Source organism: Canis aureus, chromosome 3 (genome assembly GCF_053574225.1).
Source record: "Canis aureus isolate CA01 chromosome 3, VMU_Caureus_v.1.0, whole genome shotgun sequence".
Taxonomy (NCBI): Eukaryota; Metazoa; Chordata; class Mammalia; order Carnivora; family Canidae; genus Canis; species Canis aureus.
The window spans coordinates 13,773,761-13,796,676 of NC_135613.1; the positions used below are offsets into that span (position 1 = coordinate 13,773,761).

Genomic DNA, 22,916 nt, shown 5'->3' on the forward strand with positions numbered 1-22,916 from the left:
GCACACACATCAGCAAGCACACAGATACTCAATGATCGGCTCGACATGGTGGCCAACTGAGCAGTCAGCTGGACAGCTTTCTAACCAGAGACCTACGGACAGGAGGATTTGGGTATGTTTTCCTATAGCAGCTCTTTCTCTGTCGTAGGAAATTCACTAGAAAGCAGCATGGATGAAAGCAGGTGAGAATGAACAATGCTAGTCTTGTCTGGTCCTAGTGAAATCAGATAAAACAAGAATAACTATCTACTTTTGGTTTAAAGTGTTCTGGGAAATGGTTTCCTTCAAAGCAGTCCCTCTCGCTATAACACTCAGATAAGACTCATGGATGTGCCCTAGGTCTACCCATGATGGACCCTCCAAACTCCCATTCTCTTCTGTCTCAATGATGAGCTGAACTGTTTGTACCCACATGCCAATCTCAACAGAATTCTTGCTTCCTTGACCAGCATTAGTTATGCTTCTGTCCTTCTCCTAGGCCCTGAACTTTGACCCACTGCACCCTGAGCCGGCATCAAAATGTGGGGTGACGCCTTAACAGCCCTCATCCCCAACCCCCGAGAATCCACTGATCTCCAGAAAAGATATTTCCTGTCTGGCTGTCCCATCACGCTAACTGCAGATCCCATGCCCTCCTCCTCCTGGTTCTTTCTAGCCTTGCTCACTGCTCCTTCCCGTGGGCCCTAGAGGCTGACAAACTGTTAGGGCTGCAGTGTCCTTGCTTTGGCGCCAATCCTGCTGCTGTGATTCCTTTACTCTCTTACTCTTACTGCCATGATTCCTTTAAATAAAGTCTCCCCTGACCTTGGTTTAGATTTGTTTTCACTGACATACAAAATCTATGGACCACCCCCCCGCCCCCCACTGTCAGTTTGATTCATTTGTCTGACAAAAAATGAGCAAAGTGACTGCAGGACATCATTACTGACTGCAGTGCGCATGGTGGTGCTAACAAGCAGCTGCCTCTTGACATAGATGGTTCTAGTAATGCCTTCACTTCCCCACTGCTGTATGATAAAGACTTTGGCTGGTCTTGTTGCCAGTTCCTGGAAGGGAACCTCCAAACCCTCGTATTTTCCCTGGGGGCAGGAATGTCCTTGTTCTGCACGGTGGACCCCTCTAATCACACCTGAGCTTCCACGCAACGAGGTGGCTTCTGGTGGGCCCTGGATATATCAGGACAGGGCTGGCCATGCCAGGGAGATTAACCATAGAGCAGAGTGTAGTCTGTGCTATCACTCTGGCCTCCAGAGACGGACAATGGGTTTAGTCATGCCACATGGCCAACGGTTCAAGCAGGCTGACATAATAAAACCACAAAGAAAACTCTGGACACTGAAGCTTGGGTCCCCCTTCTGGCTGGGGACACACAGTGGTGTGCTGAGAGGGTGACACATCTTGAGGACACAGATGCATTGTGTTTGGGAACCTCTCAGACCTTGCTCTATGTGTCTCTTCTTTTAGCTGGTCCTGATTTACATTCTTTATGATATAAAGTCATTACTTTCTATTTTCTACTTTACTATACTTTTTTAAGTATAGTGCTTTCCTGAACTTGTGAGTTATCCCCGTGAATTTCCGAACCTAAGGGGGCAGCAGGGACCCCTGAATTTGTAGTCAGTGGTCAGAAGTGTGGGTGGCTTGCGTCTGGTGCGTATGAAGTGACGGCACTAACCACGGGTAGTTAATGTCTGAACTGCCCTCGCCCACCTGCCCCTGCAGCAGTTTTATAGCTCTCTGCATTCCTATTTGGGAGCAATTTCAATCCTTAGGCTGCAGCTCACAACCACTGATGTGAACAAAAGAGAAAAGAGAGTGGCATTCCTAACAGACTCTACTGCTCCCCAAACACTCACATGTCTGCCTTGCTCTCCATTCAGAGGGTGGTGAAAGAAGAGCCTGGAACAGGCCAAGCCCTGATTTCCCTCCAGTCTTCTTAACTTTGTACCACTAACCCACCCATCCTGCACACTTCGGATCTGAGTTTGCAATCAGGACCCTGGGGAGAGAGGAGTGCACAAGCGGTAATGAAGTGCTCACAGACTCCTGCCAAAGCTTCCTGACATTTGTAAGCCAGAATTAAACCACTAATCTTCCTAATTATGAGAAAAACATGGGTCAACAGCATCACCTGAGGGAGTCTGGCCACTTGTCCTCTGAAATACTGCTTAGCAGTTTCTGAAATGATCTAAAGAGTTCCACTTTGCTGATTCGGGATCTGTTTGGAAAAAGAAGACGAAGAAGATTTATTTTGTGTTTAACACGTGGCAGGCCCCTATGAGACACTGGCTTCGCACAGTAGCTTTCTTAGGTTTGAAAGCACAGAGCTCCCCTATTTTCACCTGTTCTTCACGTGAAGAACACCAAGGCCTGAATTGGGGTGAGGAAAAAAATGAACCTCATCTTAAGAAGTGTCATCAGCAATTAAATCATCAAGGTGACAGGCTCAAATGGGGTCAAGATAGAGGTGGGAATACTGAACTCCCGGACTACCTCTTCTCAAGGCAGCTGGCCCTGTGGGTAGTACTGCTTAAAAAACACTGAAACAGTTTCAGACTTGAGTGTCACTCCCTGTGTGAACTACGCTCATAAAGTCCACTTGGACATGCACGGGACAGTCCCATGGGCACTTTAGGCCCCTGAGGCCAATCCTTTGCTTCTAACATGAAGCTTTGTGCAGGCCATCGTTTGGAACAGTGAAGGACATGAGTGTCTTGCAAGCCCACGTGGGCCTCTCCAGTTTTGCCCATCCATGCTGCTAGGATGTGAACTGCATGTGCCTCCTTCCTTCCCTCCCATACACAGTGCATGAGCCAATTCAGAAAAGGGAAGCGTGTGTGCCAACAAAGTACAGTCTCATCTTTACATACCACAGCCTTCCCCATCCTCACAGACTGTACCATCAGCTTGGACATCCTGGCCAAACTGAGATATGTGAAACAGGGAAGTGTACAGTCTGTCAAGAAGTTCCCTCCCCCGGCTGGCACCCAGGCTACTTCATGAGGGGTCCTGAGCCCTCAAACAGCACTCTCCCTGGGCCTTAAATGAGCTTGAGTGGTGGCTAGCACTTGGGAATATAAAGTTCCTTTAAATTAAAAATAAATAAATAAAACAGATGCCTGGGTGGCTCAGTGGTTGAGCATCCGCCTTTGGCTCAGGGCATGATCTTGGAGTCCTGGGATCGAGTCCCACATCAGGCTCCTTACACGGAGCCTGCTTCTCCCTCTGCCTATGTCTCTGAGTCTCTCACGAATAAATAAATAAATCTTCAAAACAAAACAAAACACAAAGCCAAAAAACTAATGAAACTTTTCTTGTTAATGGATTGAAGGAGAAATGTAATACAATGATGAAAAAAAATATGCAGAGAAGCATTTCTTATTTCTTAGAATTCAACATCCACAGAATGATTTAAAACCTTTTAGCAAACGAGGACTAGGAAAGATAGTATTTATATCCATAAAAGGGGATCTATAAAAACCTGCAGCAAATTCCCATCCTTAAAATCAAGAGTAAGACAAAGGCACTGCTTTTATCCAATGTTACACAGAAGGCTCTGGCCAGTAAGACAAGAAATAAAAGGAGTAAGGATTAAAACCCAAAAACCAAAATCATTATTTGTTGATGACTGTGATATTGTCAGTTCTAGCTAGGACAGGAAGTAAAGAAAAACAAACAAATAAATAAAAGGAATGAAGGATTAAAAAGGAAATACTATTTGCAAAAGACTGTTTACATTAGAATTCCCAGATAAACTAGGAGAATATTAAGAGTTAACAAGGCTATTGGATACAAACATTAACTGCAACAAGGAAAAACAAAACAACTGATTGTAACAGCAGTGACCAGAAAATGAAATAAAATAAATTACTTAATACAGCATTGTGGCAGCCAACCTCCAATAAGGTGATTTTTTAAAACAGGGTTTATTTAATTATTTGAGAGAGAAAGAGAGAGGGAGAGAGTACACACATGTGTGCATGCCCACATGGCCAAACGGCTCAATCCCAGGAACCTGAGATCATGACCTGAGCCGAAATCAAGAGTTGGCTGCTCAACCGAGCCACCCAGCCATGATTTTTATTTTAACTGATGTATAGTTGATTTACAATATTTTATTAGTTTCAGGTGTATAATAGTGATGTGATAATTATATACATCACAAAATGCTCATCACCGTAAGCGCAGTTACTGTTTGTCACCATGCGAAGCTATTACAATATTACTGACGGTATCCCCCATGTGTACTCTTCATGTCCCTGACTTATTGATTTTATAACTGGAAGTATTTCTTAATCTCCTTCACCCATTCTTGCCCATCCCTATCCTTCCCTCCCCTCTTCCAACCACTAGTTTATTCTCTGTATTTCTTTTTTTTTTTTTTTTAAAGATTTTATTTATTCATGAGAGACACAGAGAGAGAGAGAGAGGCAGAGACACAGGCAGAGAAAGAAGCAGGCTCCATGCAGGGAGCCCGATGTGGGACTCGATCCCGGGTCTCCAGGATCAGGCCCTGGGCTGCAGGCAGATGCTCAATCGCTGAGCCACCCAGGCGTCCCTTTCTCTGTATTTCTGAGTCTGTTTGATCATTTTGGGGAACGGGGCCATGCACGTTTTTGTTCAGAAGTCTAGAGTCTTACAGAGTCAACATTTCCACTGCCTGCATCACCCAGAATCAGCAAAGGGAAAACATAAAAAATAAACTAAGTATCTTGCCCAGATAGTCATGCTTTCTTTTGAAATACTGACAGGTGAGCCCATGAAACTTTTGCTACAGCCCAGGGGCCAATGATGTGCAACTATGAGAGAACATCTGGCTTTATTATGATTATGATTATCATCACATTATTGCATTAATGAAGCATATCAAGGCATTTCATTCACCAAAACATGAAGCCCTAGGGCAACCCTCTCAGGTTCCCCTCTCTCTTTGGGAGCTTTGTACTATTACTTTGCTATTGCTCAATAAACTTTGCTTTGCTGCAAAACGAAAAATAAAAACAAAACAAGAGGACTTAGCAATCAACCATGCCTATCTGGACCTGGAGAAGGGTCCACATAAAAGTTTGTTAAACACATCACTTAAGGTGCCCTAATGGATTCTATCTACCACCAACACTGTGGTGAAATGTCAAGGCCTCAAACGTCACTCTAAGAAGACATCCGTGTTAGTGAGCTAACTTGACACCTGCTCTGTAACTGGTCCTAGCATTCTTCCCTCTGGAGGAACAACAGCATTTTCTCTTGTGAATGTTTTCAGCTGAATGAGTAATGTTAAGGTATTATAGCTATTAAGCTAGAAGGGGGATACTGGGAACCTCTCCTCTGCTAAACAAGGGCTCCCTCCAGAGAAGTACGACCTTTCTCAAGACCTATTAAACAGCAGAACAGAGTGACCACACTAGTAATTTCTCTGTCTACAAGACCTACTCAATAGTAACCGCTCATGTTATCTGTGAAGCACAGAATTCTCCTGGTGGCTGCTGGCCACCACTCTCCCAAGGAGCCTTGGTTCCTTTTAGCAGCAAGAATTGCTCTCTCTCTTTTTAAGACTTTATTTACATCACAGGGAGAGCAAGAGAGCACAAGCAAGGGGAGCTGCAGAAGTAGAGGGAGAAGTAGGCTCCCTGCTGAGCAGGGATCCTGATGTGGGGCTCCATCCCAGGACCCTGGGATCATGATCTGAGCCAAAAGGCAGACACCCAACCGACTGAGCTGTCCAGGTGCCCTGGATTACACTCTTGGATGTTAGGTTCTTCCTGGTGAGTTGGTTAACAACGCTGGTTGGTGGATCAAAGAGCCAGGAAAGCTATACACATGTGTAATTTTTCTTTCTTTTTTCTTTCTTTTTTAAAATATTTTATTTGAGAGAGAGGGCGAGGCAGAGATGGGGAGGGAGGGGAGGGGGAGGCAGGGGGCAAAGGAGAGAATCCCAAGCAGACTGTACACTGAGTGCAGAGCCCAACTTAGGGCTGGATCTCACGACCTCAAGATCATGACCAGAGCTGAAATCAAGAGTGGACACTTGGGGATCCCTGGGTGGCTCAGCGGTTTGGCACCTGCCTTTGGTCCAGGGTGCGATCCTGGAGTCCTGGGATCGAGTCCCACGTCGGGCTCCCTGCATGGAGCCTGCTTCTCCCTCTGCCTGTGTCTCTGCCTCTCTCTCTCTCTATGTCTATCATGAATAAATAAATAAAATCTTAAAAAAAAAAAAAAAGAGTAGACACTTAACTGACTGAGCCACCCAGGTGCCTCAATAAGTATAATTTCTTAAAGATTACATGGGATCCCTGCGTGGCGTAGCGGTTTAGCGCCTGCCTTTGGACCAGGGTGCGATCCTGGAGACCCGGGATCGAATCCCACGTCGGGCTCCCGGTGCATGGGGCCTGTTTCTCCCTCTGCCTGTGTCTCTGCCTCTCTCTCTCTCTCTCTCTGTGACTATCATAAATAAATAAAAATTAAAAAAAAAAAGATTACATATTTACATTGGTATTCTTAATCTCACCCTATCTTTAACAAACTTAGACACACTTAGGTTTTTTGTTTGTTTTTTAATCCCTCACTCTTCTTTTACAATCCAATGAAGTATGTCATGATCTCTCCAGGATGCTCTGGGATGGGAAAAGGATTTGCCACTTAAGGGAAAAAAGTAAAAACGAAGCTTTTTGAAAAGGAGGGTCCTTTACTTGGTGTTTGTTATTAATGCATCGTGTATAAAAGAACACAAAGACTTAAGTATTTTCTTCTCGTATTCCATTAGAATATAAATGTTTCTAACATCCCACTCTGCATTCATATTCCCCATAATTCTAAAGAAGGTGGTTCCAGGATGCCAGCACTTGGGAATGAACAGTGAGAAAAACTTGTTTTCTCTCCAGCAGAAGAAACTCTGACTCTTTCACACATACTATGAAGCTTCACTGGACAAGTGAAGGGAAAATCAATCTGAACAAGGTGCTTGTGGCAAGTACCCGGCACCACATTTGCCGGCACTTCTCATCACATTCCTGGGGGAAACACAGTTAGTTACCCTTGCTCTACAGTTGGGGAAATGGAGGCTCAGAGAGGTAAAGGAATTTTCCCAAGGTCACACACTAGGGAACCAGGGATGAAACATCAGTCTCCTGAACTGTAAAGCTGCTGCTCTCTTCCCCCATACGCTTCCTCCCTGTACGAGTCTGCCTCTCATCAGAGAGACTTCAAATCATCTATTTCAATATCCTCATTTTACAGATACGAAGGCACAAAGGCCCGGACAGCAACTGGACTTGTCCCAAGTCATGTGGATAACTGGAGACAGAGCGAGCATGGGGACAGGAAGCGCTCCCAAGCAACAGAAAGCACCAGCATACTGGGACCAGCAGGAGAACAGTACTACCGGAATTGGAAAAGAGGATGGTGATTGTGAGCCAGAAAGCAGAGGCAGCTGACCTTTTAAGGTAAAAGAGGGTGTAGATTCTCAGAGAAGAAGACCATTGAGATCTGAGCAAAGCACAAACTGCAGCTTCAATCAGGTGGGAAGAGCCAGAACGGCTGCTGCTGGCCTGTCACTGCAGGTGGAGCGGGAACTCTGCAGGAAATCTGGTCCCGGTGAAGGCACAACCTGCTCTGTTAACACATTCTGGTCTGTGGCTGAGCTGGTCCCGGAGAGATGCAAACAGTGGTCTGAAGCTAGAAGGCCCTTGGGGAAAAACTGATCCAAAAGCCTCCACCCCTAATTTTGTAAATATCACTCAATTCAACAGCCTAGGGCACCATAAGAAATTGTCTGAGTCCACAGACTAGGCTATTGGAACCCAGGTTAGTGGTTGCAAAGAATAAAATTTTAAAGTCTAAGAACATGTAAGCTGTTATTGTTGTCTGTGTTGAGGCTGGCAAATAAGCATCAAAAAGAAAGAAATCCACCTGTAAACTTTAATTACAACTTTTTGTGAGGAAATAGTAATGAAATGGAAAAACAACTCAGAGTGAAAAGAACTACAGTTGACCCTTGAATGACATGGGTTTGAATTGCACAGGGTCCACTTACACAAGGGTTTTTTTCCCCAATAAATACAGCATTGTCATTATTAATGTCCTTATAGTTTTCTTAACACTTTCTTTTCTCTAGTTTACTTTATGGTAAGAATACAGCACATAAGCAGGCAACTGGGTAGCTCAGCTGGTTAAGTATCCGACTCTTGATTTACTCTCAGGTCACGATCCAGGGTTGTGAGATGGAGTCCTGTGATGGGCTCCACACTGGGTGTCGAGCCTGCTTAAGATGCTCTCTCCCTCTCCCTTTCTCCCTCCCTCCACTTATGCACATGAATGCCCTCTCTCTTTAAAAAAAAAAAAAGAAGATAGTATGAAATACATGTTTTTGAACCGATTGTTACCAGTAAGGCCTCTAGTCAGCAACAGGCTATTAGTGGTTAAGTTTTTGAGAAATCAAGTCATACATGGATTTTCAAATGCAAGGGGTGTCAGTGCCCCTAAACTCATCCATTGTTCAGGGGTTAACTGTACCTGTAAATGATGGGATTCTACAACAGTCACTCAGTGGCAGCTCAATCCACCTGAGATGTAAATACCTTTGGTGGAGAGGTCATTCCCCTGAAACCCCTCCCACCCTCAGGCTATTGAAGACTACTAAGAGAAAAAAGCAGAGTGGCATCTCTGAACATTCAGAAAAAAAAAGATCAGTAAGGCAGATGCATGAACCTTCAAACACACAGGGAGTCTCATGTCCAGCAGACTATATGCTCTACATTTCAGTAAAAGCCAATTTGAAGATGACAAGTCTTGCTTTCATGGTTCCCCTTTTGCCAGTCCAATCACTGTCAAGCTTCATAAATGATTCTTGGATTCCAACCTTGACCCATGAAACCAGAATTCCTAATGGTAAAGCCCAAGAAAGTGTTCTTTTCAAAATCTTCCAGGGGAAAGAACAGTCTTTCCAAAAAAAATGGTGGCAGGGCAGCTGGGTATCTCCATGCAAAAGAATGAAATTGGACCCCTACCTCACACCTTATAGAAAAATTAATTCAATTGTGTCAAAATCATAAACCTGAGAGCTAAAACTATAAAACTGAAGGCACCTGGGTGGCTCAGTCAGTTAAGCGTCTGCCTTTGGCTTAGGTCATGATCCTGAGATCCTGCAACAGAGTGCATTATCAGGCTCCCTATCAGCAGTTAAGTCTGCTTCTCCCTCTCCCTCTGCTTATGTTCTCTGTCTTGAATAAATAAGATCTTAAGAAAAAAAAAAAAACTATAAAACTATGAGAAGAAAACAAAGCAAATCTATTTGATGTTGAATCAGGCAATGGTTTTTTTACCTGTGACACAAAAAGCACAAACCACCAAAGAAAAATATAGATAAAACAGACTTCAAGAAAATTTAAAACTTTTGTGCCGTAAAGGATACTTTCAAAAAGTGAAAAGACAATCCACAGAACTGCAGGAAATATGTTTAAATACATATGTGATAAAAGACTATCCATTTTATATAAAGAAATCCTTCAATTCAACAATAAAGATAAAGACACCAAGTTTAAAAATGGGCAAAGGATAAGAATAGATACTTCTCCGAAGAAGATAGACAAATGGCTAATAAGTATATGAAAAAATGCCCAACATCAAAAGAAGCTTGAACAATTATTAGGGAATAGCACATCAAAACTACAGTGAGGGACGCCTAGGTGGCTCAGCAGTTGAGTGTTTGCCTTCAGCTCAGGGTGTGATCCAGGGGTCCTGGGATTGTGCCCTGCATCAGGCTCCCGGAGGGGAGCCTGTTTCTCCCTCTGTCTGTGCTTCTGCCTGTCTGTAACTCTCATGAATAAATAAAATCTTAAAAAACAAACAAACAAACAGGGCAGCCCTGGTGGCGCAGTGGTTTAGCGCCGCCTACAGCCCAGGGTGTGATCCTGGAGACCCAGGATCGAGTCCCACATTGGGCTCCCTGCATGGAGCCCGCTTCTCCCTCTGTCTCTCTCTCTCTGTTGTCTCTAGGAATAAATAAATAAATAAATCTTAAAAAAAAAAAAACCCACAATGAGATAGCACTTCATACCCACTAGAATGGCTACAATAAAAAAGACAGACAATAACGAATGTGGTAAAAAATGTAGGGTAACTGAGTCTCATAAATCCCTAGTAGGAGTTTAAAATGGTGCAGCTGCTATAGAAAACTGTTTGGCAGTTCCTCAAAAAAGCAAAAAACCCCCAAGGTCATTATATGACTCAGCAATTCCACACTAAAGTATACTCAAGAGAATTTAAAACATGTCCACCGGATATCTCATGATAAAATGTTTGCAGCAGCAGCATTCCTAATAGCACAAAAGTGAAATAACCCAAATGTCCATTGATGGAAGAATGGATAAACAGAAAGTGGTTAGATCGATACAACGGTATACAGGTTACTATTACGTGTTACAACATGGATGAGCCTTGAAAACCTTATGCTAAGTAAGCATACTTTATGCTAAGTAAATTAAGCCACATATCGTATGATTTCATGCAGTGAAATGTCTAGAGTGGATAAATACAATGACAGAAAGTAAATTCGTGGACGTCAGGGGCTGAAGTCAGGCATGGAACTGACTGCTCACAGGTGCAGGGTTTCTTTTTTTTTTTTTTTTTTAATTTTTATTTATTTATGATAGTCACAGAGAGAGAGAGAGAGAGGCGCAGAGACAGAGGCAGAGGGAGAAGCAGGCTCCATGCACCGGGAGCCCGACGTGGGATTCGATCCCGGGTCTCCAGGATCGCACCCTGGGCCAAAGGCAGGCGCCAAACCGCTGCGCCACCCAGGGATCCCTGCAGGGTTTCTTTCTGGGGTGATGAAGATGTTCCGGAATTACATAGTGGTAAAAGGTGCCTGCACAACCACTATCTCCCTTCTGCCCCAATATGCTGTACCTGGCCTGAAGGCACCGGATTCCTTTCTTTGTTGTTCCCTGCGGAAAACCATTGGCAGTGACATCCAGTGGCTGCTCAGGAACTGCACTCCAACTGATGGCTATGAAGAGACAAGATTCTGAGGTTAAAACTGTTCAGTTTCTTGTGAATGTCAGAAGTGTTTCCCCAAAAATATTTCCCTCTTTGCAGACCCATGGGAGCTAGATAGGACATCGGAGTCAATGGCTGCCACTCTGATGCTTGGCCTCCATAGTACAGTAATATAAAGAAGAGGTTCATTATTCATCATTATTCATTCTTAACAACTCATAAATTCTTAACAACTCATAAATTCTTAACAACTAAGAATTTATTATATGGTGGACATACAGTCAATGCATGAAATAGGATTTCCCATTTAATCCTCATAAGAAAATATTTTTTTCATCATAAGCCTACTCTTATAAACCATCTATTTCATCCCTCCCCGCTGGTAGCCATCAGTTTGTTCTCTAGAGTTAAGAGTCTGTTTTTTTGGTTTGTGTGTTTTTTTTTTCCTTTGTTCATTTGTTTTGTTCCTAAATTCCATGAGTGAGATCATATGTTGTTTGACTTATTTTGCTTAGCATAATACACTCTAGCTGCATCCATGTTATTCCAAATGGCAATATTTCATTTTCTTTTATGGCTGAGTAGTATTTCATTTTATCTGTTGATCAATCTGTATATCTATCTCACATCTTCTTTATCCATTCATCACTTGATGGACACTTGGGCTGCTTTCATAGCTCGGCTATTGTAAATAATACTGCAAAAAACACAGTAGTGCATGTAACTCTGAATTAATGTTTTTGTACTTTTAGTGTAAATACCTCGTAGTGTGAATACTGGAGCACAGAGTAGTTTTAATTTTTCGAGGAACTTCCATACTGTTTTCCACAGTGGCTGAACCAGTTTGCATTCCCACCAACAACAGTATAAGGAGGTTCCTTTTTCTCCACCTCCTTGCCAACAGTTGTTTCTTGTGTTAACTGTAGCCATTCTGATAGGTGAGGAGATATGTCATTATGGTTTTGATTTGCAATTGCCCTGATGACGAGTGATGTCGAGAATCTTTTCATGTGTCTGTTGGCCATCTGGATGTCTTCTTTGAAGAAACATTTATTCATGTCTTCTGTCCATTTTATTAATTGGATTTTTAAAAAATAGCCTATAATTTACCAAGAAAGCTAGAGTAGATTTTTTTTTTTAAGATTTTGTTTATTCATTTATTCATGAGAGACAGAGAGGCAGAGACATAGGCAGAAGGAGAAGCAGGCTTCCTGCAGGGAGCCTGATGCAGGACTCAATCCCAGGACCCTGGATCATGATCTGAGCCAAAGGCAGATGTTCAACCACTGAGCCACCCAGGTGCCCCTATTAATAAGATTAGTTGTTAAGAAATGATATTTCTTCTGTATCTTCTCTGAAGATAAAGAACCCGAGGCTAAGACAGGGTAAGTAGGTTGCCCAGGGTCAGGCACAGTATGAACTGGACCCAGTATAGATGTGTCCCAAGCTGGCACTACTGACCACTCTGGTAATAGGTGGCCTTCCCAAGCTGCATGGATGTAGCCCCTTCCAGGCCACTCCACAGCCTGGGGCAAAGTTATTCTGGGGCAAGTGGAACGCGGATACCTTACCTGCGCCACAAGGAACAAGTCTGCCTGGGCCGTCAGCTCTTTTTGCCTGCACGGCGCAGCGGCTGTGTTCAAATAGTAAGCCTGACTGCTGTATTTTCACTTCTTGAACTCCAAAGCCTTTGGGGAGAGCTGAGACGTTCTGACACCTAAATGTGAAGGAAAATGCACTCAGTTTTGGGATGCTCCTGGAGAAAGACAGTGTCTAGGCCCATGGACCATTTCAGCACCCCTGTGTCTCGGTGAGAGTATGTGACCAAACAGTATCTAGAGCACGTGAATCTTCTGGCCGGAGGGAGATCCCTTCCTATCGCTCTGAAGTGAAAACAAGCTGAGTCCCCACCCTCAGTGACGGCAGGGACACTAAACTCCAGCCCTGGCACTGGCTTTCAAAGATTTCAAACCCTTAAACAGAAATATTAATTTGTTGGCATCTGCTCCCTAAGGCATCCTCCAAACACACTAGAAACCAAAACTGTCCTATAATATAAAAGCTTTGTTTTCCCCTCTTGAGTCTTTCACACAATCTAGATGCCAACATGAGGCTGCTCTGGAACTAAGCAGACAGCAGCTTTAAAGTCTCAGAATAGAGAAAGTATGGAAAACACAGAGACTGTCTCAGGCATAGTGCCTAGGATGCTTTTGTTTAAAACATCTTATTATATAAGACATAGTTTGTATACCATAAAACTCATCCATTTTAAACATAGAATTCATGGGGTTTTTTGTTTTTAGTATATTCACGGAATTGTGCCACTGTTGCCACAACCTAAGTTTCTAACATTTCATTCCCAAAAGGAAACCCCACACCCATCAGCGGTCACTCCCCATGCCCTTCTCCAGCACTTACTAATTAATCTACTTCTGGATTTGCCCATTTTGGAAGTTTCACTTCATGAAATCATACACTCTGTGGCCCCTCTCACTTAGCATAAAGCTTTCAAGGCTCATCCATGTCATAGCATGTAACTGGCCTTCACTCTGTTTCGTGGCTGACGATCCACTGTAACAGTCTACTACCTTTTGTTTATCCATGCACATCCGGGCTCTTTCAGTTTGTGGCTATTATGACTGGTACTGCTATGAACATTCATGTCCAAATTTTTTTTTTTTAATAAAGATTTTATTTATTCATGAGAGACACAGAGAGAGAGAGAAAGAGAGAGAGAGAGGCAGAGACACAGGCAGAGGGAGAAGCAGGCATCATGCAGGGAGCCTGACATGGGACTCAATCCTAGGTCTCCAGGATCAGGCCCTGGGCTGAAGGCAGCACTAAACCGCTGAGCCACCTGGGCTGCCTTCATGTCCAAGTTTTGATGTGGATGTGTGTTTTTATTTCTCCTGGGTATGTACCCACCTAGGAGTGGAATGAGTGCGTCTGTTCCCAGGACTCGGCCTCGGGAGCAGCACATCTGACATGACAGGCCTCTCCTGGCCATGGCCTCACCCTGCCCTCAGTTACCTAGCCTTAACTTGGCCTGGCTGCCCTTCTTGAGGGAGACTACACTTGAATGATCATCTTTTTTGTCTTTTATCTTTTAAAAGATTAACATTGCTGTTCATGTTTTTTAAAAAATTATGGTAGCAATATATATGTGCACAGCAGAAAAACGAGAAAGGAGAATAATCAGAGGGCAGCCCCAGTGGCTTAGTGGTTTAGCACTGCCTTCAGCCGGGGGTGTGATCCTGGAGATCCAGGATCGAGCCTCACGTCAGGCTCCCTGCATGGAGCCTGCTTCTCCCTCTGCCTGTCTCTGCCTCTCTCTCTCTCTCTCTGTCTCTCATGAATAAATAAATAAAATCTTAAAAAAAAAAGAGTAATCACAAACAGACAAAAAACACTCAGAGAAGTGATCATATTAATACTGTGGTGTATATTCTCCCACAACTTTTTTTTCATCTGCATATGTAATTTTCAATTAGCAATAATCGTGCCTCGGATAACCCTCACTGGCTACAATACTGCTACTGCGCAGAGCTTCATCTGCATATGTACTTTAAGACCAAATGAACTCATTGTATCTTTTAACTTGCTCTTTAAAATTATGAGCCTCGGGCAGCCTGGGTGGCTCAGTGGTTTGGCACCACCTTCAGCCCAGGGCCTGATCCTGGAGATCCAGGATCGAGTCCCATGTCAGGCTTCCTGCATGGAACCTACTTCTCCCTGTGTCTATGTCTCTGCCTCTCTCTGTGTCTCTCATGAATAAATAAAATCTTTAAAATAAATAAATAAAATTATGAGCCTCTTTCCCGGTCAAATATTCATCAGTAGTAGTTTTAACAAAAATCACTTAATCTATGGCTGGCCATTTCACTGGTTTCCTTTTCTTTCTTAAAAATGACTACACGCAAAGCTAAATGAGGACTTTCTTAATCATTTCCTTAGGACGAATTCCTAGCAATGGAACCGCTGGATCAAGACGTATGGACATTTTAAAGGCTCTTTGGACATACTCTCACACTGCTTCTTGGAAAGACCGTTCCAGCTGACACCTCCCTCCCTGCTCACCTCCCAGTCAGAGCTCTCTGCATGGCTTCCTGGCTATATGGGCATCTCCCAATCACTACGGCTGACAGGTAGATGGGCTTTTCCAGAAGGTGCATCAACAGTGCCCCTTGGCATCCGAGGACATTCCACCGTGCCAGCTTGTCACTGCAGGACATGGAGCAAGTCCTGTCTCCCCGGCCTGGCTTCACTCGGAGCAGTCCCACCTGGTGATACGCAGCACCAGGCTTCCCCGAGTCTCCTGCTTCTCCAGGCACGCACTTAGCTCCAGTTCTATAAACATCCACCACTTTGGCACCACTGGGGGCCATTCCAGTGACAGTGGCCAGTTCCTGTGTGGTGAGATTAGAGCCACTGATACTTGGTGGGATTGGGCCACTCTCCTGATTGCCAAAACTCTGATGGTGACCCACACCATCAGGAATTCCAGGCTCAAGCCTCATCTTTTTGGTCACAGGACTACCCAGATCTTCACATTTCTTTTTATTTTCAGGAGCTTCCAGGTTACCATCGGCTTCTACTGATGGGTTATTGGCCCAATCTCTACTGACAGGACAACAGGGCTGATCTTCAAACTCAAGCATTGGAATGATGGAGGCATCCCCACCTGCAGGAGAAGGAAGCCCTTAAAAACCAGTGGTTCTCAAAACCTCTCTCTCCACAACACCAGTGGACCAGCCACATCAATGTCCCTTGGGAACTTGTTAGAATGCAAATTCTTAGAACCCACAGTGAAGTCTGCTGAATCAGAAACTCTAGAGGTGGTACCAAGCAGTGTGTTTTAACAAGCTCTCCAGGTCATTCTGATGAGAGGAGAACCACTGTCTTAACCAGAATTTAATTATATTTTCCCAGATGACCTGAGATGAATTAGGAAGACTTGCCCAAATTTCCCAAGTAAGAATCCTTTGCAGCTCTGTCCTACCTAGACCCAATGAGTTAGAAATTCTGGGGTGGAAGAATCTGGAACACAGAATACTTTAATAAGATCCCAGGTAATTCTCATCACAGGAAGTTTTGGAAATACTAATTTAGACCAGGATTTGTCAACTTTCATAGTACTGACATTTTGGGGCAGATAATTCTTTGCTGTTGGGGCTATCCTTTACGTTACAGGATGGCTAGCAGCTTCTCAGTCTCTACCTACTAGATACCAATAGCAACCCTCAGTCTGACCATCAGAGTGTCCCCAGAGGTTGCTAAATTTCCCCCGAGAAGCAAAACTCTCCTGAGTTGAGAACCCTTGGTTTATAAAGAGCATGGTTTCCCAAGAACATTTTGTGGAATGTTACCCCATAAAATGCTTTGTAAACAAAAGTGGGAGGTTGATTTCATGGTTAAATATGTTTGGTGGGATGCCCGGATGGCTCAGTGGCTGGGCGTCTGCCTTTGGGCCTGGGGCGTGATCCTGGAGTCCCAGGATCGAGTCCCGTGTCGGGCTCCCTGTATGGAGCCTGCTTCTCCCTCTGCCTGTGTCTCTGTCTCTCTCTCTCTCTCTCGTGAATTAAAAAAAAAAAAAACGTTAAAAAAAATATGTTTGGCAAAAACGTTCATAATTCCCCCATCTTGGAGATTTATGTGCATATCCTCACAGTACAGACTGCAGTGAATTACACAAATGGTATTTCCCTGTGCTGGGTTAGAGCTTTCTGACCTTTGTCCTCAAACAGAAGCAAAGAAAACCAGAGATTGGTAAAAAGCACAGCCTCTCCTTGAGAAGAGCTACTTCTTCAAACACTAACCTAATGTGTGTTTTTTCTAAAGTGTGTAAATAATACATCTGTAGCCTTTATAACCTAAGAGTGGGAAAGGCAGGAGATGCAGAAGTGGGCGTGTTGCCAGAGAGGCTAGCTGGCGGGCTTCCAGAGACCTCACAAGGTGACAGAGACTTTGGAGAATTGACTGGGGCCCACTTCCCATTCTGAAAGGCTTGGAGATTTGATCTAGACAGTTTGATGCCTAAACTCGAGAGGCTGACTCATGCTAATAAAACTCACAAGTAAGGGTCTGAAATAGCTAACTCAGGCACCAAGTTATCAATTAGCAATGACAAATAAATGCAAAGGGAGCCAGTCACATTTTCCAGGTAGTGTTCTTTCATCCTGAGACAAACCATGGGTGGACATCATATTTTAAAAGATTATCCATTAGCCCAGGGCAGTTAGATCAGTGGTTCTAGATTTTGATTTCACAGATCACTAAAATTTCCAGAAGATTTTAAGATCAACAGAGGGTGGTCAATTTTGTATTCCATCAAGGAAGAATGTTAAAAATCCTAATTACCACGATTTATTTCTTTTTTCCTAGTTACCACTACTTAAAATAAAAAGATAAAAGTCTCATATTCTTTACATGGAAAGAAATTAGCTTTCTGAAAAACTCACTACAGTCCTGATTTTCCCCATCTGGCTATGGACCAGCCTGTGGACCACTGATTTATGTGGTCTCATTAGGCCGTCGGGCTAGCTGTGATCTGCAGATGCCTCTCTCTCCACAATCATGCTACGCCTGCCACCTGATCAGCCAAGCCCGGGTTACTCAAAGTGTGGTCCACAGGCCAACACCACTGGCATCAGGGGGACTTGGTTAGAAACGCAGAATGTTAGCCTTCATCCCAGACCCAATGAATCTGAATCTACATTTTATTAAGATCTGTGGGTGATTCATATGCAAATTACAGTTTGAGAAGCACCAAAATAGGAAACATCATTTAGTTCTTGGACCAGGGCATCCACTATTAGCACAGATGAGCCCTATCTACCTCTGTATGTCATTTTTCTGGCCTTTAACTCAACCAGTTTTTTTCTGATGGACTCATTTTTCCTTAAGTTGTATTATATTTCTGATTTGAATTATGACCAAGTCTTGACAGCTATTGTCTCTTTAGAGTGAGTATGTATACCTGCTCTTGTGTTAGCTGCATGTGTTTTAGAGTTTAATGTTTAAAGGTCAGTATTATATTCTTACTTCAAAGGTTTAAGGGTGATGAAAATTTACTGCCATCCTTGAGTTGCTGTCTATGAAGAGTAGAAATTATTCTCAATTTTCAAGACAAAAACCAGTGATCACCCTTAGGCTATCTCTGGTCTTCCTGCCTAACACAACCACAGCACTGAACATCCCCACATAATTCACTGAAATTTAACTTAACTAATCATAACTGTCTACATTCCCTAAGGGCTCTATAAGGCTAAACAAGGAACTGGTCTTACTCACTGTTACATATCCGGTATGTCATACTGTGTCTGACACGCAGTGGAAAATAACTGTTGAATGAAGCATGAATAGAATGACTTTCAGGATAAATCACTACAGAACTTGGGGCTTTGGACTTCTCAGCCCTATGGCTGGTTTCAGACCTTATGGGGTTTCAGCTTGAAGCTTCCCAATCCTGACTGGGAACTGAGAACCACAGTCTTTCCTTGGTAGAGAAGTGATCAGGAACAGTGGCCTATTCAGTCCCCTGCTTATAGCTACACTGTAGCCAGAAGAGCTTTTCGAGAAATGTATCTACAGATAAGAGGACACAAGGAAGTAGACAATGCAACATTAATCCTAAGACTGAAATATACTTACAGGGTGTATGGCTGGAGAAAAACACAAACAAGAGGTCTGGTCTGAGTTTCCACAGCCCTCTCTGAGTGCCAGGGACAAAGATGCTATCCTCCTTCAGGGCGGCTGCCAAGTGGAGCTGGTAGTGAAGGTATCTATTGAGGAGCAAGATGTTATCAGAATGAACAACCAGTCTCTGTGGTGAGGGGAAAGACTCTGGCTGGTTGATTACTAACAAAGAAAGAGTTGCCGTGGATAGACGGGACTGGCAGTGATTTGGAATTATGGCAATGATCTAGACTAGTGATTCTCAAAGTGTGGCCCCTGAACCAGCAGCACCAGCATCATCTGGAATTCATCAGAAATGTAACTTCTTAGGTTCCACCCCAGACCTGCTGAGGCGGAAACTCTAGGGGTGGGCCTAGAAATCTGGGTTTTCACAAATGTAGGTAATTCTGCCACACACCAGGCATGAGAACCACTGTCAAGTGCTGTTCAAAGTGTAGCTCACAGACTGACATTATCAGTATTACTTGAGAGCTTATTAGGAATGCAAGTTCTGGGGCCCCCACGACTAGCTAAGTCAGATTCTCTGGGGATGTGCCTTTACCTTTGGAAACTCCTTCTGGCTATGACCTCGGCATGGCTATCATTGAGGATGTCTCCTGCGGCAAAGACAGGACACTAGTGAAGACATACAGAACCTGGAGAGGCCCTGTTTCCTGGAAGCTGAACATGGTGGACTCCCCCAGCAGCCAGGATGGGCATGTAGCTCCTGGAGGGCTCTGTTAGGAAGTACTGCAATCAATGATGACAATGCAGGGTTTCTTCAAATCAGCACTACTAACATTTTGGGTTAAAAAGTTCTTTGCTGTGAGGCTCTGTCCTGTGGAAGGTAGGATGTTTAGTAGCATTCCTGGCCTCTACCACCAGAGGCAGGTAGCATAGTGTCCCCTTCTCCTGAGCTATGACAACTAAAAATGTCTCCCACCACTGCTGAATGTTTCCTGGGGGACAAAATCTCCCCATAGCTGAGAACTACTCATTTATAGGAACGTATCTGGAGAACAGGGGTCCAAGTCTTTTGTACCCTGATATCACCCTTGAGCTCGTGGTGATATGATTCCATCAAATTCAACCCATAGAGGTCCTGGAATGCAGGAGGCAAGGCTAAGAAAACGGGGAAAGCAAACCTGAGAAAGAATCTAACTAGAAGCAGAAGGTGAAGATACCAGATCTCTAGGGGATTTCCATATTCTTTTCGGTGCCCAAACCTTCATCTAATTAAAGATTGCTTTCTGGGGGACGTCAGACATAATGAGGAACAGCCACGTCCAGGGAACTTTTGGTTTGAGCATGAAAATACTGGCCAACTTTCAAACTATGCAGAAGGCATGTTCCTGGCAGCCTCTGCTTCCACAGTTTATTCTGATTCTTAAAATGAGTTCTGTCCTTCCAACTAGACTGTGACAGTCAATGGGAATGGAAATGTCAGCCACTTCAGTGATGTGGCCCCTTTACTGGGGACAGGAGAGGACAAAATGCAGGGTGGTTTCCAAAGCTCCCTCAACAGGTATTGTTTAGACCCCACCCGAGCTTACCGCTCTTCCTCATTTTGGACTGGCCTATGCATTTCGTTCCTGTTCCCATTGAGACAACTTCCTTTGTCACTGAGAGGAAAAGAAATGAATCATTAAGCGAGCTCTCCTAACGTGAATGGTCCCCCGCCCTCAGGTTTCATGTGTGCACACCCCTCCAGAGCATTCCTATAGGAAGACCCATCCAGGCCTGTGGTTCCCACAGTGCCACCTCCCACAAGTGCGCCACCTGGTGGAGAGCAGGGGAACACGCCACTACTGCAGTGGACACCAGCCAGGACTGTTGCCTGCACGGCCACGGATAATCCGATCATCTCTGATGTGGACAGGGAGTATTCAGAGGTGAAGAGGCCTCACCTTGTGTTGGTCTGTTACTGCCACCACAGGCCCAGTCAGCTACAAGTTGTACCTTCACCACTGCAGCCAGTAACGTCCACTCACGGTTGGGCTCGGGCTTCCCCTTCTTGGGCAGCCTAGTCCCATAGTGTTCGTAACACAGCCGTGCAATCTCATCTGCGGTCCACATGGTCTGAGTCAGTGCTGGGCCTGATCAGAACCCACAACTATCAGAAGTACAGAAAGGAGAACCAGAGCAAGATGCTACAACTTGCCTAGGTGCTTTGACAGGCTTTCAGGGTAACCCAACCGCATATACTGAAGTTTCTCCATCTGGAACTCTTTGGGTCATTTTCTTCTATTACTTCCCTGTTCACCCCGCACCTTTTTAAGTAAGCTCCACACCCAGTGTGGAGCCTAACTGCAGGCCCTGAACTCCCGGCCCTGAGATCAAGACCTGAACTGAGATCAAGAGTCAGATTCTTAACCCACTGAGCCACCCAGGTGCCCCTTCCCTTTTCATTTTTGATTTTTTTTTTAAGATTTTATTTATTTATTCATGAAAGACAGACATAGGAGAGGGAGAAGCAGGCTGCCTGCAGGGAGCTTGATGTGGAACTCGATCCCAGGACTTGGGATCATGACCTGAAGCGAAGGTGGACTCAACCACTGAGCCACCTAGGCGTCCCATGCCTCATCAAACACTATAGGAGAAATTAAAGAGTTGTTTTCTTGACAGGGGCCTCTGAAGATTTCTTAGAGGGAGATAGTCAATCTGGGCGGTGAGGAGGAAGTCAGAAAAGAGAAAAACAACTCTTTAATTATGGGATTAATAATTAATATCGGGATTAATATTCCAAAAAGGAACATTTTATGTTCCTGATTGTCTTGAGGTCCTTGGGGAGCAAGGGGGGGTGGGGCGGATTGTAATGGCAATGTAAAGCCATGAATTAAAAAACCATTAAGCAGGTCAGACCTGAGAGGATGCTTGCTAGACACTCCTCTACTCTTGACTCTATGCTCCCTCAATGATTTCATTTGGACTCATATGTATGAGAAGCTTCTTAACAGAAAATGAGATCCTATGGTGACAGATACAGCTAAGAATTAAAACAAAACAAAAAGGCATTACTGAGTCCCAATGCATGTAGCTTCTGAAAACTATTTCTACAATGAGCCTTCAGCACCGGGTTAAATGAATTAAACCAGGAGGCCATTAGACTGATGTGGCTCTAATGCTGTGGTGGCCTCTTAAGCAAACCATGATCTAGGTCTGTAGGTGTCTCTAGGTTAGAAAGGACAACACTAAGCATAACCAAGCACAAAGCGCCACCTAGGCTTTAAACTATTGCCAATCAAGTAGTTCCCTTTCTTGTGGCACTTTATAAAGTCTCTCCCCTAGCTCTGATCTGCAGTGTTCCTATTCACTTTTGGTTTGGTGCTGCCTAACTGGAATTGATTTTTGCCCCCTCCCCCCACTCTCAACCTTCAAAATTTTAATGTGCCTCAGTTTATCTTTTAAGAATTCCAATGTGGAAGCCTGTTGCTGCAATACACGGTAATGGTAAAATGAGACCACAGTGACTGAAAACCAGAATCTGGCAGGACCTGACATAAATTGTGACTTTAAAGTCAGAGAACCAGCGGGTCACCTTATCTTTTGGGCCAAAGAAAGGCATATGGGAGATCCTAGAATCCGGTCTCTGGAAGGGATTTTCCCCCCTCACTCTGGGGTTGGGGGGACACGGGCATCACAAGGCATCCACGTGAAATTAAACCAGAGGCACATACCGCGAACCATAGCAGCCAGGCCAGAAGTCACACAGACGCCCTAAGACGATGCGGCCTGAACGGTTCCATCACCTCATTCACGTAGTCGTCTGGGGGAGCGTGCACAGCAGCTGAAATGAATCAATGTTTTGCAAATCCAAATCCAACTCTCTCTTAGATCTTGAGTAACTTCCTATGAAACAGCTTAAACGGGTATTTGCCCACAAGACGGCCTGTTTCAACGCTCGCCTGAAGCGTTAAAACGCACTTTCTTTTCAAGGGAAAGTTACGGCAGGTCGGCTGCCAGGGGAGACCAGGCCTTCGCCTTACCCCCCGCTCCTTCATATCCTGGGTCGCAGCCCCTTCTCGCCCCCACCGGAGCCGGGGTGGGGCCCACTCGGCCAGTCCCCGAGAGGCTCCGGGTCCACGACGCAGCGACGACCCGCGCGCCTGCCTCCTCGCCGCACGCCTCGCGCCCGCCCGCACCGGCCACCGGCACTTCCGGGAAACGCGCGCGCGCCGCGGGAGGCACGGTCCTCACCACCGCTTCACACACAAAATGGGCTCAGGAAGTCAGGAACGAGGGCAACTCAC

The 22,916-nt window shown here is 44.6% G+C and overlaps 1 protein-coding gene, 1 long non-coding RNA gene and 1 other non-coding gene across 25 annotated transcripts in view; 1 reads left to right on the top strand and 2 right to left on the bottom strand.

The window, feature by feature from the left end:
• The window catches only part of ADAT1 (adenosine deaminase tRNA specific 1), a 44,635-nt gene that overhangs the window by 21,563 nt on the left and 156 nt on the right, over positions 1–22,916 (bottom strand). For 8 of the 23 annotated variants that reach the window (XR_013375546.1, XR_013375545.1, XM_077890711.1 and 5 more), the window contains exons 2-9: positions 22,344–22,453; positions 20,574–20,762; positions 20,220–20,288; positions 19,229–19,283; positions 18,643–18,773; positions 15,070–15,673; positions 12,564–12,709; positions 10,903–11,002 (exon numbers count right to left, since the gene is read on the bottom strand). Coding sequence is in view for 21 of the 23 variants with exons in the window: in XM_077890711.1 (XP_077746837.1) it covers positions 10,903–11,002; positions 12,564–12,709; positions 15,070–15,673; positions 18,643–18,773; positions 19,229–19,283; positions 20,220–20,288; positions 20,574–20,762; positions 22,344–22,353 (1,304 nt within the window). In the remaining 2 variants the exon portion in view is untranslated. Of the gene's footprint in view, position 1; positions 215–2,131; positions 2,219–10,631; positions 10,816–10,902; positions 11,003–12,563; positions 12,710–15,069; positions 15,674–18,642; positions 18,774–19,228; positions 19,284–20,219; positions 20,289–20,573; positions 20,780–22,343; positions 22,454–22,652; positions 22,831–22,916 lie in introns of those variants that run through there. The other 15 variants (XM_077890698.1, XM_077890671.1, XM_077890746.1 and 12 more) reach the window with 13 other exon arrangements.
• LOC144309857 (uncharacterized) lies at positions 5,508–15,673 on the top strand. The gene is made up of 3 exons (XR_013375753.1): positions 5,508–5,762; positions 7,234–7,439; positions 14,947–15,673. It is a non-coding gene; the product is annotated as an uncharacterized LOC144309857 (long non-coding RNA).
• On the bottom strand, positions 14,401–14,540 carry LOC144311644 (U4 spliceosomal RNA). The gene has a single exon (XR_013377237.1). It is a non-coding gene; the product is annotated as a U4 spliceosomal RNA (small nuclear RNA).